The 14,885-nt window shown below is 48.6% G+C and overlaps 1 protein-coding gene across 1 annotated transcript; it reads left to right on the top strand.

The window, feature by feature from the left end:
* Positions 1-1,252: 1,252 nt before the first annotated feature.
* On the top strand, positions 1,253-12,966 carry Htr3a (5-hydroxytryptamine receptor 3A). Its single transcript, XM_036193713.1, has 9 exons — positions 1,253-1,453; positions 3,635-3,801; positions 4,858-4,902; positions 5,842-5,951; positions 7,579-7,748; positions 10,499-10,659; positions 11,004-11,214; positions 11,294-11,518; positions 12,167-12,966. The coding sequence occupies exons 1-9, from the start codon at positions 1,387-1,389 to the stop codon at positions 12,463-12,465; spliced, it is 1,455 nt and encodes a 484-aa protein (XP_036049606.1). The 5' UTR covers positions 1,253-1,386; the 3' UTR covers positions 12,466-12,966.
* The last annotated feature ends 1,919 nt before the right edge of the window (positions 12,967-14,885 follow it).

Here is a 14,885-nt window from a genome sequence, read left to right as displayed (position 1 = left end):
AAAAGAAATCTTTAAAAGATATGTACATTACTATTTTATATATGAGAAGGAGAGAGGGAGGGAAGGAGGGAGAGAAAGAGAGAGGGAGAGAGAGAGAGAAAGAGAGAGAGAGAGAGAGAGAGAGAGAGAGATAGAGATCATGCTCTATGTGCATCCTGGGTAGGCTGGCTTCAAGCCTCCCTCTCTACTACCTCAACCTTCCACGAGCTGAGGTTACACATGTGGATTGCCATGCTTGGTCCTTTTGCTTATTTAACTTTTGATTTATTTTTTATTTGTTTGTTCTCTTGAGACAGTAGCCCAAAGTGCTCTGGAACCAGCTGCGGAGCTCAGAGTGGCCTGAAACTTCAATCCTCCTGCCTCTACCTTACTGGGATTACAGGTGAGCATCACCTAGCCTAAGGCAAGTTTTTGTTTTCTTGTGAGGCGCTAGGGACTGAACTAGGCTTTGGACATGCTAGACCAGCGCCATACCACCCAACCATGTCCCCAGCTTACGATAAGAATGTTATCACCAAAGGTCAGACACTTCATCATATTTGCTAAAGCTCAGAAGGTCAGGCAAAGATCTGTAAACATATTTCGTTTTCTTCAATTCTTGGTGGGCACTTGCCTTATGTCATCCTTTGTCGCTCAAGAAGTGAAGTCAGGTGGATGAGAAGTCCAAAGACATCCTCAGCTCCCTAGTGAGTTCAAGGATAGCCTGGGCTGCGTGAGACCCTGACTCAATAAACAAAGCAAAACAAATCAAAACGAAATTTTAAAAAATTTTATTGAATGAGGATGAAGGAGCAGACCTTTAGTTGACACTCCCCCCCCCCCAACACACGCATCCTCTCTGTTTGCTGGAAATTCCCTGTCACCTGCTTCACTAGGGGCATTACGTCACCATGGGGAGTCAAAGTGCCTGCTGCTGCCCCTGGTGGAGCCATCCCCCCACCTTCCCCTTGCTACACTTGTAAGGGGACATTAGTGACAGTGACAGCCCAGTGTACAGTCCCAAAGCTGTCAATCCGAATCTTTGTTCCATAGATCCTGTAGGCCCCTTCCCCAAAACGTTTCCTGGACAAGATGTGGCCAAGCCACCTACCTACTTGAATGGGTGGGCTGAGCTCCCTCTCCTGACATCAGCTAGCAGACTCCCCTCCCCTTGCTCCCGCCCTGAAACCTGATCCAGCTGAAAAGCTGCATGCTAGAAAACTTGGCGGCTCCCCAACTCTGGTGGCCCGGGAGTGCCAGGCTGCAGCCTCACGAGGTGCAGACAGCAGTTGGAAAAGCAGGCTGCCTGGGACATGAGGTTGGCAGAGGGTGTGCAGCAGGCTGGCAGTCAGGGGGACTCACCCTGAGTGGCTGCTCTGAGGCCCTCCCACGCTTGGGAAGCCTGCCATGCTGCTCTGCATGCCGCAGGTGCTGTTGGCCCTGGTCCTTCCTCTGCTTCTGGCCCAGGCCGAAGGTAAGGAGTTGGGTGGTGAGGGGAATAACAAGCTGTCGGATGGGGAGAGGCCTCAGGTCTCAAAGGGCTGAAGGTAGGAGAAGCTGAAGCCACAGGAGGGCTAAAGGAAGGTTGGCTATCTCACTGCTGATGAGCAAGAAAGCGTTCTAAGGTATGAGGTCAGATTAAGTGGTTTGAGAAGTTGAGCTTAAGTGAGTCTTCTGCTGAGAAAGGGGTGGAGTGGCTTCTGTCTGTAAGAAATCAATAGGCAGGTGCTGAGAGGTCCCCATTCTTTTTGCCTTGCCTTTCAGCTTATCAAATGGAAGCAGCTATGGACCTGTGAGCTCATTTAGTCCACTTCTTATAGCTACAGTCCAGAGCGGGAGAACAGTGCACTCAGGGTCACCCAGCTTGTCAGCAGCAGAGTGGGTAGCAGGACCGTTTTAGCAACGTTTTCTTTCTTCTGTTGGTTTTGTTGCTTGGGTCCTGTAGGCTTTCTCTCCCCTAGGCTCCTCCTCAAAGCTCACCTCCAGTAATATTAAACTTCCCTGCCCTTCCTACCCAATCCTCTTCTGTCTGCTTCAGAATCAGGGTGTTTGGCCACGCAGGTCCTGGGTCCTTCTATTGCAGACCACATTCAGCCCCACAGGAAGGTTCCTTCGACACAGCTGTGTTGCAGCACCTTGTGGGACAGTGAGAAGGATGCCACCAAGGGGTGGGACTGAAAGCTAGGGATAGGATGCTCTTTTCTGCAAGTTGGCATTGGGAGAAGCAGGGTAGATGGATCAGAAGCAAGCCGTGGTAAGTGCTTTGGGTTGCCTTTCCTGGGTTTTTCTGTCCTTTCAGCTAATCTTGTTCTAAGGCCTGGCTGCATTAGCCAGACACCCTCCAAACCCCCAATAGTTGTCCAAAGCCCATCAGACCCTCCTACAAGCCTCACAGAATCTCAGATAGTGGTGTGTAATCTGGTTTGAACCTCAGTTTCTCAGCTAGCTAGTGTATGCTCTTAACCCTCCTGAGCCTTGGGGATTCCTGTCTGTATAACGGTCTGTCTTGCTAGCTACTTTGGCAGGCTATCCTGAGATTGAATGGAAGACTTGTGTAGATACTATTCCATTATTTCAAAGAAGACTCAAAGGGAAAAAAGAAAAGAAAGTCTCTTGGGGCTGGGGATATACCATTCATGCACACAGCCCTGGCTCCAATCCCCAGCACCACATGAACAAGGAGTAGAGGTATAAGCCTATAATACCAGAATTTGGAAAGTGGAGGGAGGGGGATCAGAAGTTCAAGGTCCATCCTTGGTCACATAGCAAGGTTCTAGGTGCGCCTCAGCTATGTGAGATCCTGCCTGAAAAGCAAAACGAAATAAAACAAACTTAAAAATAGTCTGTTGTCTTCCACTTCTCTTTGCTTGCCTCTGTCCTTCCAGACAGGAGGGAAGCTTACAGGGTAGGTAGATGACACACCACAGAGAGATCTGTAGGCATGCCTTGTTGCTTGGTGACAAGCTTGAGAGCAGAATATGAGGACACAGTATTATTCAATAGTAACCAGCCCTGTGGCTCCTGGTTTGCAAAGGACCAGTCCGCTCTGGGCTGTGCCCTCCCTACCCAATGAGTGCTGACTTTTATTCTGTTTAATGAACCATGGACTCTTTCACAAGTTTGCATGTTACCCTTGTGCAGGATCTTTCATAACCTCTACATCATTCCAATCTTAGTATGTGTGCTGCCAAAGGGGCAGGGCTTTCACACGTCACTCCTGCTTTCTGAGTTACTACTACTGTTTTCCAGGGGAAACTGAGGAATACTCAAAATTCCCAGAATAGGGCCAGGGCCTGGTGCTAGGCTCTTCCTCTTTTTAAAATTACATTTTATTTATTTATTATTATTATTATTATTAGTAGTAGTAGTAGTAGTAGTAGTAATAGTAGTAGTAGAATAATTAGTATTTTGTGTGTGTGTGTGTGTGTGTGTGTGTGTGTGTGTGTGTGTAGTCACACATACGCCTTAACATGTATGTGGAAGTCAGAGAACAACTTACAAAAGTCCATTCTCTCAGGTCATGAGGCTTGATGGCCAGTGTCTTCACTCACTAAGCCATTTTACTTGCCCAGAGGATGAAATTCTATAACAGATTCTAAGCTGGGGTAAGAGAACCAGGGCTCCAGCTCCTGTGTTAAACTGTTCTTCTTCCCAGCCAGTCGGAGGGCGGCCACCCGGGCCCGCAACACCACCCTGCCCGCTCTGCTCAGGCTGTCGGATCATCTCCTGGTCAATTACAGGAAGGGGGTGCGGCCCGTGCGGGACTGGAGGAAGCCTACTACTGTGTCCATCGATGTCATCATGTATGCCATCCTCAACGTGGTGAGCTGCCCTCAACCTGTTGGGGGGGGGGTGTCAGAGAAGCCACGTGAGACCAAAGCATCTACTGGGCAGTACAATGGGCATCAAGGACCCTAGTGCCTATGGCCTGGCATCATGATGGGACAGACTGAAGTTGCATTTGCGCAGCTGCCCAAACCACAAACTTGGACCACCTATGTGCACCTTCTACTAGATGTGGTCACCTCTTACATGATGGACTCTGTCTCCCCATATTGTCTCTACACCCTTAGTTAGTGCCTTACACAGGTCCCTTGAGTGGCAGGTGTCACTAGATGGCAACAGTAGATAAAATGTCATAATGATCATCAATTAACTAATCAATAACTAGAGCAGGTGAGGCTAAGCAGAGCATGGAGACTGACAAAAAGGTGACTGAGGAGCTGTTGGCTCTCTGCCTTGCCATGTGGAGGTGGGAACTGACTTCACAGGCTGCTTGGGTCACATGACACCCTCCACCTCAACACAGGAGGGAATCACAACACTTAGAACAAACATCTCTGGAAAGAACAACTCAAAAAGGCAGGATGGTGCGCTGCTTCAGAAAGGGAGACCTGCAATTAGATGAGGGAGAGGAGACTAATTCCTTTTTTATTCTGTAGTTTTGAGTCTCTTAACTTCATAACACAGCAGGCCATATATGCATTATCTATATCATATATAGATATAATAAACAATGACAACAGAAAACATGCATAATTTATATATCCTTAGGGTGTTTTTTAAAAATGTTACATTGAGAGAGAGCTTTACCAGATTCCCAGGCTGGCTTCAAGTTTACCCCAGTATGCCTGCCTCAGCCCCGAGTATTGGATTATAGGCGTGTACCACCACACCGCACTATGTACCTTTGAACTTGAAAAGAAGACATTGCATTTCACTCTGGCTGTGTCTTCTGAACAGACCGGCTTCTCCTGGATGCCCCGTAGCCAGTTCATCCCCTTCCCCTGTCCCTTCCCACCTCCTGCCTTTCCAAAAGACCAGCTCATGTTGGGTGGTGTGTGTGAGACCACCTGTCAGCTCCTTTTCCTTTCTTAGGATGAGAAGAACCAGGTGCTGACCACCTACATCTGGTACCGGCAGGTGAGCAGACCATCTCTCACCACCTTGCTTTTTGAGATGAGACTTCTCTACCAAGAAAGACGTCCCCCTCTCAAGGGGTCAGAAATCTTAGTGGCCCCAGTGAAGGTTCAACGGAATGGTAGACAGATATGAGATTTAGGGGTCTCACCTCAAGGCCAGGGCAAAATGGGTATAGGACATCTTCCCAGTCCTCACCCCTGGTTTCTCAGATTCTTTGGAGCATCCTAGACAAGTGCTGGCTGACTAACACTGAGGAAAGGACAATCCCTGGCCTCACTTCACTTTCATGTGAACAACTTCCAATTGCTAGAAAGTTCTTCTACCCTAAGTTGGATAACAATCAAAACTGAGAGATGGAGACAGGAAGAAGCCATCCACTTAAACCTGAGGACTCTGCCCTGGTGCCACATGTTCAGTTTTGACAAGTGCTGGTCACATTTGTAGACAGATGTCTCAGGCCTTGACTGGGGTTGGAGGTGAACCAGAGAGGCCTCACTCCAGAGGCTCTGTAGACACAACAGCATACACAGGTCTCTGTGGAATCCCTTCCCACGGCCATAGCCATGCTCTATCACCACAATACCCGTATGGAACAGAGAATGTAGTAGAGAAACGCTGACCCTATCAGACAGCTCCATTTCTGTCTCACTGAAGGATCCCTTAATTCAGAACACACCCTGTCTCGTGGGCAAGGAGCCAAACAAGAACAGGCTGCATGCTTCCCCAGAAGAGGCTGTAGCAGTCTGTGCTGTATACATGGAGAACTGTAGAGGTAGGGGTCTCTCAGCAACCAGTGAGTGATGTGGGTCAATGCCCATATTTCCCCTTGGAAGATGCCCACCTACTGCCTGAGCATAAGGGGTAGGGATGTTTCTGATTTGCAGGTGACCCTCACCAAAGAGTGGGAACTGCCCATGACTGTTTCTGCTTTTCCCACAGTTCTGGACTGATGAATTTCTGCAGTGGACCCCTGAGGACTTTGACAATATCACCAAACTGTCCATCCCCACAGACAGCATCTGGGTCCCTGACATTCTCATCAATGAGTTGTGAGTACTTTCATCAGAGTCGAGGGGGCTGGGAGGCTGGGACTAGAGAAGCCAGGCACAGTGACAACTTCCTCTTTGCAGCCTCCAAATGGTCCCAGCCAGGCTTGTAGGCTGTAAGTCAAGTTAGCATTTGCTCAAGCTCTCCTTTACCCAATTCTCTCTTCTTTGATAACCCCCTCACCCCTTTCTTTTTGTACTGGATGCTATCTACAATCTTATACTTCTTAGTTCAGGGGCCCCCATCATACGAACAGAAGCCAGCAAGTGATGTCACACTGAGTTCTAATAACTTAATGGAGACAGCTGCATTTGTCAGAGGGGACTGTTACATTTTTTTGAAAGGAGTGAAACACTGATGGCAGTCAATGCTTCTGGTCACAAAGGAGATTGGGAGCCAAGGGACGTGTTCAAACCTCCCAAGCCACACATGTGCTGAACAGGCCACAGTTGGCACCTCCAGTATGAAGTGGGTCCCATCAGCTTTTGTTCCCAGCAGCCCAACATGGTCCCATCGCCTGCAGCCAGCTGACTTTCTCCCCATCCTGCAGGTTCATCCAGGGTCCACCAACTGGATATCTGAGTTCAAAGGCAAGGAAAATACATGGGGGAAATACAGATAGAAGAGGGAAGGGGGCTGGGACTGTGACTCAATTGGCGGAGTATCTGGCTCACATACAAAGTGCCTGGGTTCCATGCCTAGTGGTGAATAAACCCAATGTGGTGGCACAGGCCTACAATCCCAGCACTTGGGAGATGGAGGCAAGATTATCAGAAGTTCAAGGCCATTCCTGACTACATAGAAAGTTCAAGGCCAGCCTGGACTACATGGAACCTTATCTCAAAAAAAATTAATAATAATAGTAAGGGGAGATGCCAGAGGGATTCATACAGTATCAACTGTACCATTTGGCTCTATGGCATTCTCCTAAAGAAGGCCATTGAAGTTGATTCCACCCTTAAATGCCCCAATGTTCTAGAAATTTTCTTCTGCCCTTTATCCTAGCTTCTCATCTTTCAGGCAACCCCACAGAAGAATAAAGCCAGGGATCCTGTGCTCAGTTTACCTCAGCCTTGGGGTCCAGGCTCAGTCAAGAGAATGGGCTGAATTCTTGTTGGATTTCCTAGGCTCCCCTGTTCTTACTTATGATCTTTACTCTCTTCCCTCTGAGATGACTGCTTTCACTTTGGGGGCTTCTAAAAATGGGAATCAAAGCAAAATAAGAGTCAGGATGAAACCTATAATTCCTCTCTCCTATCCAATCACTGGCCATTCTGAAGTCAGCTCTATTCTATCTGCCATAGGGTGTGTGTGGCAGCCTGGAGACAATTGGCTAGCTCCCTACAGCCAGTGGCTTATAGATTCAAGAATTCCTTCTCTTCCTTTGAGAGCTAAGGGAGTTAAAGAGAAGCACCCTTTATTGTTCAGAGCACCACTTTGATAACAGTGGGTCAGAGAGCTGAGATGGCTAACCCTGGAAAATTAAGGCCAGACAAAATGTCTGAATTATCTGGTTGTCCAGACCCTCCCTGAATTTCTTTTCCTACTGACCTACTCAAAAGATCTTTAGCCTTCAAGGGCAAGGGTCTGTCCTTTCAGCCCACAAATGGATTCCTCTTCCCTGACCAGTGTGGACGTGGGGAAGTCTCCAAGCATCCCTTATGTGTACGTGCATCATCAAGGTGAAGTCCAAAACTACAAGCCCCTCCAGGTGGTGACCGCCTGTAGCCTGGACATCTATAACTTCCCTTTTGATGTGCAGAACTGCTCTCTGACCTTCACCAGCTGGCTGCATACCAGTGAGTACATGGGCTTGTGGGTGGGGCAGAGGTTGGGGCTCTCAGGCACTTGGGGCCAGGAGCATTCTCTATGATACATCCTTCCTTTATCAAACACCACTTACTTTCTCCCTCCTTCTCTTCCCTTCAGCCGTCTCTTCCATTTATCTTGTTCCCTTGTGGTTCTGGGGATCTGACCTATAACCGTGCACATGCTAGGCAAGCACCCCACCACTGAGCAATATATCCTGCCACTTGTCTTTTTAATGCCAACGAGCCTCTGTTTCCTGTTCCTCCAGCTGGAGCCTATATTGCTGTTCTCACTGCCTCCCTAGTTGTTACAAGGATTCATGTGACACTCAGCAAGGGCAGCAAGGGACAATTCTTACCCAGGTTCTCAAAGAAGATCTCACAGGAAATGTATCTCAGACCCACCCACTCCTCTTCACCCCTGAATTAAGCCAACACCTCCTGCCCAGGTGTCCTTATTCCCCTCCTCCCCTGGTCTTCCCCATGTACGACCCCCCACTGTGGTTCAGGCTCCCCACAACAGCTTGTGAGCTCTTATTAAAATGCAAATCTGATCATGTTATTTAAACCCCTGAATGGCTTCCCAGTAGTCCTGGGACCCAATCCAAATCCTTGACCTGGTCCTGCCCACAGTGTACCACACCAGCTTCATCTGGTGTGTGCCAGCCCAGCTGCCTTCTTCTGGAGGCCTAGAGGTCCAGCCTGTTCTCTTTATCACAGGCTGTTCCCTCTCCTAAGCTACCCACCCATCTTCCTTCTCCTACTCCCGGCACCCCAGACACAGCCTGATCAACCCCTCCACTCGCCGGATCACCCCCAGGTATCACCGGTGCCTGGGAGGACTTCCTCGAGGCCCCTCGTCCAGCGATTTCTCGTGCAGTTTTTAGGAACCCTGGTTTTTCTTACTGCCTTCATCACTTGACAAGACTTGTTCAGTCCATGTCTGCTTTTCTCACGGGCATGATTTCAGAGGAATGGGGACATGGTTTCTGACCCACTCTTAGACTCTTTAGTACAGCGTCTGGTCCTGAGAATTTTTATTGCGTGTGGGGGTGCCAGGTATTTAGTGGAGGGCTGGTGAAGATACACCGCTGGACTATAGGAAAACAACCTGTCCTGCTCTGACCTGTTCATTACATTAAACTTCATTTATGGGGCCAGAAAGATGACTCAGCAGTTAAGAGTACTTGTTGCCCTTCGAGAGGACCCAGGTTCTGTTCCCAGCACCCACATGATAGCTCACAACAGTAACTCCAGTTCCAGGGAATCCAATGCCCTCTTCTGGCCTCCACAGACACTGCACACATACAGAGTACACAAATACACATGTAGGTGAAAACACTCATACATATAAAAAGTTGTTTCTAAATACAATATGACATAATAGAATCTTCCATTTACTTCTCTATGCATTTCCACCCACAGGTGTGTGCACGCACACACACACACACACACACACACACACACACACACACACACGTGCTACCTATGGAGACCACATATTGTGTCTCCTGTCTTATACTGCTACTTAATTCTTTTTATCAACAATGAATCCCTGACCTTTCTCAAAATTAGTGTGTATGAGATCTTCCTCATAAATTTTAACTGCAATAGACTCATCTAGGTGTATCATTGTTTATTAAGTATTTTCTTCATGGATGGACATTTAGATAGTTTCCTTTATTTCCTTGGATGCGTGTGCATGTGTGTGTGTGTATGTGTGTGTGTGTGTGTGTGTGTGTGTGTGTGTGTGTGTGTGTTGCTCACATATGTGGAGGTCAGAGACCGACCCAAGGTATCTTCCACAGTTGTCTTCCATCTTGTCTTTTTGAGGCAGGGGTCTGTCACTGTTCCCTACACTTGCCGATTAAGCTGGGCTGGCCAGTGAGCCCAGGGGTTCCACTGTCTGTACCTCTCCAGAGGTGGGATGGCAAGTGTCATGCCCACAGCCAGATTTCTGATGTGGCTTCTGAGGATTCAACTGAGGTCTCTGTGCTGGAACAGCAAGCCCTTCACTCACTGAGCCTTTTCCTTAGCCCCTTTTCTATTTAAACATTGTCTTATATTTATTTACTTTATTTTGTGTATAAGAATGTTTTGCTTGCATATATGTGTGTGCACCATGGTGTGTGCCTGGTGTCCATGGAGATCAGAAAAGGGCATTGCATTCTCTGGAACTGGAGTTACAGATAGATGTGAGCTGTCATGTGGGTATGGGGAACCAAACCCAGGTCCTCTGGAAGATAGATAGACAGATAGATAGATAGATAGATAGATAGATAGATAGGGAATATCTGTGGTATGGTGTAACTGAGGATTTATTTTATTTTCTTAATTCTTCAAAGACAGGTAGTTCTGTGAAGACATATGCGTTTAATTCATTTCCTAGATGAGAAACTCTAACATAGAAGACTGGGGTGAGTGAGTGTGTGTGAGTGTGGGGGGTGTAAGTGAGAGAAAGAGAGAGACAGAGACAGAGACCGAAAGCTTTCTAATGGATGCTTCCTGCATTTTTGTTTTGTTTTGTTTTGCACAGTGCCCTCACTATAGGCTTGTCAGTTAGACAAAATGTGTTCTATCACTGCACTTTGTACACCCGAGGAAACCAGGGCAGAAGTCTGGGGTCCAGAGATCTGACAAGAAGGTTCCTTGGGTGTTGTCCACACCATGCCTCATCTTTTATGCTTGAAGATTCTGTGCTTGAGATCCCAAAGCTTCTTTGACCCTTTGTCTTCTCTTAGTCCAGGACATCAACATTTCCCTGTGGCGATCACCAGAAGAAGTGAGGTCAGACAAGAGCGTCTTCATGAATCAGGGCGAGTGGGAGTTGCTGGGAGTGCTGACCCAGTTTCAGGAGTTCAGTATGGAAACCAGTAGCAGCTATGCCGAAATGAAGTTCTATGTGAGTGGGAGTGGCTATGGCTGGAGTGGCCACAAAAATGACTCGACCTCCACATTGGGGGTGGCATAAAGAGGCAACTGGGAAAGGCAGAGTAGCCCTGTTGCCAGCTCTAGGTCCATACACATCCCATGTAACTTCAGCAAAGGGAGACGGGAACACACCTGAAGCATTCTCTGTCTTCAACGGTCACAAGCCTGGTGCCAGAGGAAGGATATGGGTCTGTTTTTCTCCTTCCCCAAGCCATCTAGGCTGGAAGTTCTATAAGAGAGAGGGCTGGATAGGGGGGGAGTGCTTCCTGGGTTCCTGTCTGCCCAGGTATCCCCAAGCTTCTATCTTGGTTCCAGGTGGTCATCCGCCGGCGGCCTTTGTTCTACGCAGTCAGTCTCTTGCTGCCCAGTATCTTCCTCATGGTTGTAGACATTGTGGGCTTTTGCCTGCCCCCAGACAGCGGCGAGAGAGTCTCCTTCAAGATCACACTCCTTCTGGGATACTCAGTCTTCCTCATCATTGTGTCAGACACACTGCCGGCAACAGCCATCGGCACTCCCCTGATTGGTAAGGCCTCCCCCCAGGCAAGACTTCACTGTGATATGAACTTGCTCCCGCCCTTAGTGTGTCTTCTTCTCTGGCTCAGGTGTCTACTTTGTGGTGTGCATGGCTCTGCTGGTGATAAGCCTCGCTGAGACCATCTTCATTGTGCGGCTGGTGCATAAGCAGGACCTACAGCGGCCAGTACCAGCCTGGCTAAGGCACCTGGTCCTAGAGAAGACAGCCTGGCTGCTCTGTCTAGGGGAACAGCAGCCCATGGTCCATAGGCACCCAGCCACCTTCCAGGCCAACAAGACTGAGGACTGCTCAGGTGAGAGAGAGTAAAAGACAGACTCATACATAGTCTGGAGGCTGTGATATGCCAGGGATGCAGGACAGGACCTGGAAACTGGGTACAGGATAGAAGCAGGAAGATGCTTTATCAAAGATGTCAATCAGACTGGAACCTTGTCTCCCTTTCCACTGTTTTTAAAAGATGGGGTCTTACTATGTAACCCTGGCTGACCTGGAACAAACTATGTAGACCAGACTGGCTTTCACAGAGATCTTTCCTGTCTTGGAAGTGATGGGGTTAAAGGCATGCACCATCAGGCCCAGCCAGGCCCTTTTCCTTTGCTTTCAAAGCCCTCATCAGCCTAGGAGAATGTAAGGTGGGAGTCCTGGAGGCTGAGCCCATGGGCTGAGAAGGGCTCAGAGGAGCTCGGTGCGGTGGTTCATGCCTTGAATCCTAGCACTTGGGAGATACAGGTGGGTATCTCTCTGTGAGTTTGGTCCATCCTGGTCTACATAGTGAGTTCCAGGCCAGCCAGGACTATATAGTGAGACTCTGTCTGAAAAGAGGGAGAGAGAGTGCAACTGAGGAAGACAGACTTCTGGCCTCCATACCCCACCCCTTTGCCACAGCATTAGGATATCTCACTGGCCTCCCTTTCTTACTAAGGCTCACTTCTTCTTCCAGCCATGGGAAACCACTTCAGCCATGTTGGGGGACCCCAGGACTTGGAGAAGACCCCGAGGGGCAGAGGTAGCCCTCCCCCACCACCTAGAGAGGCCTCGCTGGCTGTGCGTGGGCTCTTGCAAGAGCTATCCTCCATCCGCCACTTCCTGGAGAAGCGGGATGAGATGCGGGAGGTGGCTCGGGACTGGCTGAGAGTGGGATACGTGCTGGACAGGCTGCTATTCCGAATCTACCTGCTGGCTGTGCTGGCCTACAGCATCACCCTGGTCACACTCTGGTCCATTTGGCATTATTCTTGAGTAAGCACAACTCGGCATGGTACATGGGACTGGTTAGGCTAAGGATGGAGGATTTCCCTTTAGGTCCTTCATTCTGTTTCCAACTCCAACTAGTCTGAGCAATCCCAAACCAGTGTCTGAACCCTTGGCCCCAAAACTTAGTGTTGAAGACCCATTCCCAAACCAGTATCTGAACCCCTGGCCCCAAAACTTAGTGGTGAAGACCCATTCTGCCTCCCCCACTTTATTCCCACCCCCCACCATGGCTTTAAAGCATGATATCCTAGTTCAAGAGAAATCAAGTACCCTCTAACTTTACCCATCAATACATCAGGCCTCGATTTCCTTTGCAGTACTTCCTTGATTAAAGCCCTTGGAACTGCTCATTTCCACAAAATTTGTTTGTTTGTTTTTTTTTTTAGCTCAAAGAAAAACTAATCCTCTAGCATAGGTGCCTGAAATTTCTGCATTCATTTTATCCAGCCCCTAATGGTTCCCTTTTCAGCTCACCAGTGGCCACGTCCCTAGCACTCAGCTTTGTCAGCCAGTGGGGAAAGGAGGATAATAAAGCACAGTGATATCTTACTCTCTGTCCATGGCCATTTGTATTCAGCTTTGGGGAAAGGCTGGATGGCGGAATCACCTGTAGTTTCAGTTGACAGATGCTTGCTGGACCAGGGAACTAGAGGGTGACACAAGAGCCACCATGATGAAACAGTAGGAGGTGGATCAGTTTCAAGGTCAAGACTGACCATTTATCAATGAGAAGAGAGAGAGGAGGGCTTTCTGCAACCCACTGGAAAAATGCTGGAAGGATCCATGTGGGCCAACTCTTCTGGATTCATGGTCTCTAAGGAGCAAGGTCTTACCCTGCAACAGAGTGCTCCCGGGAAGGTAAGACTTCAGCACCACGGCCAGCACCCTCCGGCTTGGTGCTTAGGAAACACTGAAAGCAAGGCATGTACATCTCCTCTGAGAACTCTTAGAAGCCTGTGCTTGGTGCCCCTAACCAGGAAGTAGGACTCGGAGGGAGGCAGAGCTGGGATAATGAATGCTCTTGGACATAACTTAGCCTGGTCACCTGTCCTAGACATCAGGGCTTAAGACACGCTAAGCAATGGCCCCAACTCCACTCCATCCACCTAACAGGCATCTAGGGAAAGGAATATTCTTAGTCTCAAGGTTCCCTCTGACACTTTATCTTGTTCCTATGTTATTTGACACTCAAAGTAAAGCAAGGAAGAGGGGGACTAGACAACAAACGGCCAGGCTATAGGGACAGGACCCACCAAAAATGTCTGAGATGAGATCAAACAGTTCCATTACTTCTTAAGCTGCTCCATGGTGGCTAACAATAAGAGAGTCAGTACAAACACTGGGAATGGTATATTCTCAAACCCCTAGACTCTGCAATTTCAGTTCATACATCACCTGGGAGGCTGAGCAGAGGGCAGAAATCTGGGGCCTTGGGTTTTGTCACATCTGAAAGAGCTTAAGGCTGAAGAAGAGCTCACCTGGTTTACCTTTTGTTAGCTGCCTCTCATCCTAGGATCCCTGTCATACAAAGAGTTCCTGGATTCTAACTAGCTGCCAGCTCCTCGGGTGAACTGGGATTGAGGTCTCATTACCACCTCTACCCTAGACACATGAGCTTTTGATATGACTTCAGAATTTCACTTGATTTTTGTTTTGCTTGTGTGGGGATCAGGCTCTGTTACTGAACAGGACAGTGTGGGACCTGGAGTTGCCTTTGGCTGAGCAAGAATGGGCAAGAGGTGGGGACAGTTCTTATTCAGGATAGGCCCTGCAATTCCTCACTTGGAGCCTGGTTTTAGAATCAAAAGCTGCCCCACCTACTAGGACTGCTGAGCCTAGTCACACACTATCAGAAGGTTCTCATGTCCCAAGCCACAAGGATAGAAAGATGGACAGTCAATGCACCACTGGCCATTAAGTGGGTAGCTATTGACAAAGTGTTCAACCCGAGAGCTAGTAAGACACTCATCAGCCTATTGATTCCCCATCTCCCCCTTCTCACCCTTCATTTGTAATCAATGGGGCGACAGAGCCCAGTACTGAGGCGGCCAATTATCCACCTCAGGAATGAGCTGCTGCATGTAACATCTTCTGGTCCACTGGCCACATCCAATAGAAACATTGATCTGGCACCTATGCCATGATTCCCAGGGATGGGAAATTGAGGCCCAGTACTGAAGAATGTCTCCAGTGCACCAACTTCTCTTCACCAAAGCTAATCTTGGACTATGCCATAGGAAGTCCTTACTGGGTTTGGGGACACCCCCAGTCACTTGCTTACTCCGTTCCTTTCGTAACTAAAGCTTAGACTGAGGCAGCCCAAAGAGGCTAGGCTAGGCCTCCAGTCCCTAATGTGCCGACTAAAGAGACAAGTAAACCCAGGAATGGTGGCTTGCACCGGTACT

Source organism: Onychomys torridus, chromosome 7 (assembly GCF_903995425.1).
Source record: "Onychomys torridus chromosome 7, mOncTor1.1, whole genome shotgun sequence".
NCBI lineage: Eukaryota > Metazoa > Chordata > Mammalia > Rodentia > Cricetidae > Onychomys > Onychomys torridus.
Note: the sequence above shows the minus strand (reverse complement) of the source record. Positions and strands in the feature narration are given on the sequence as shown.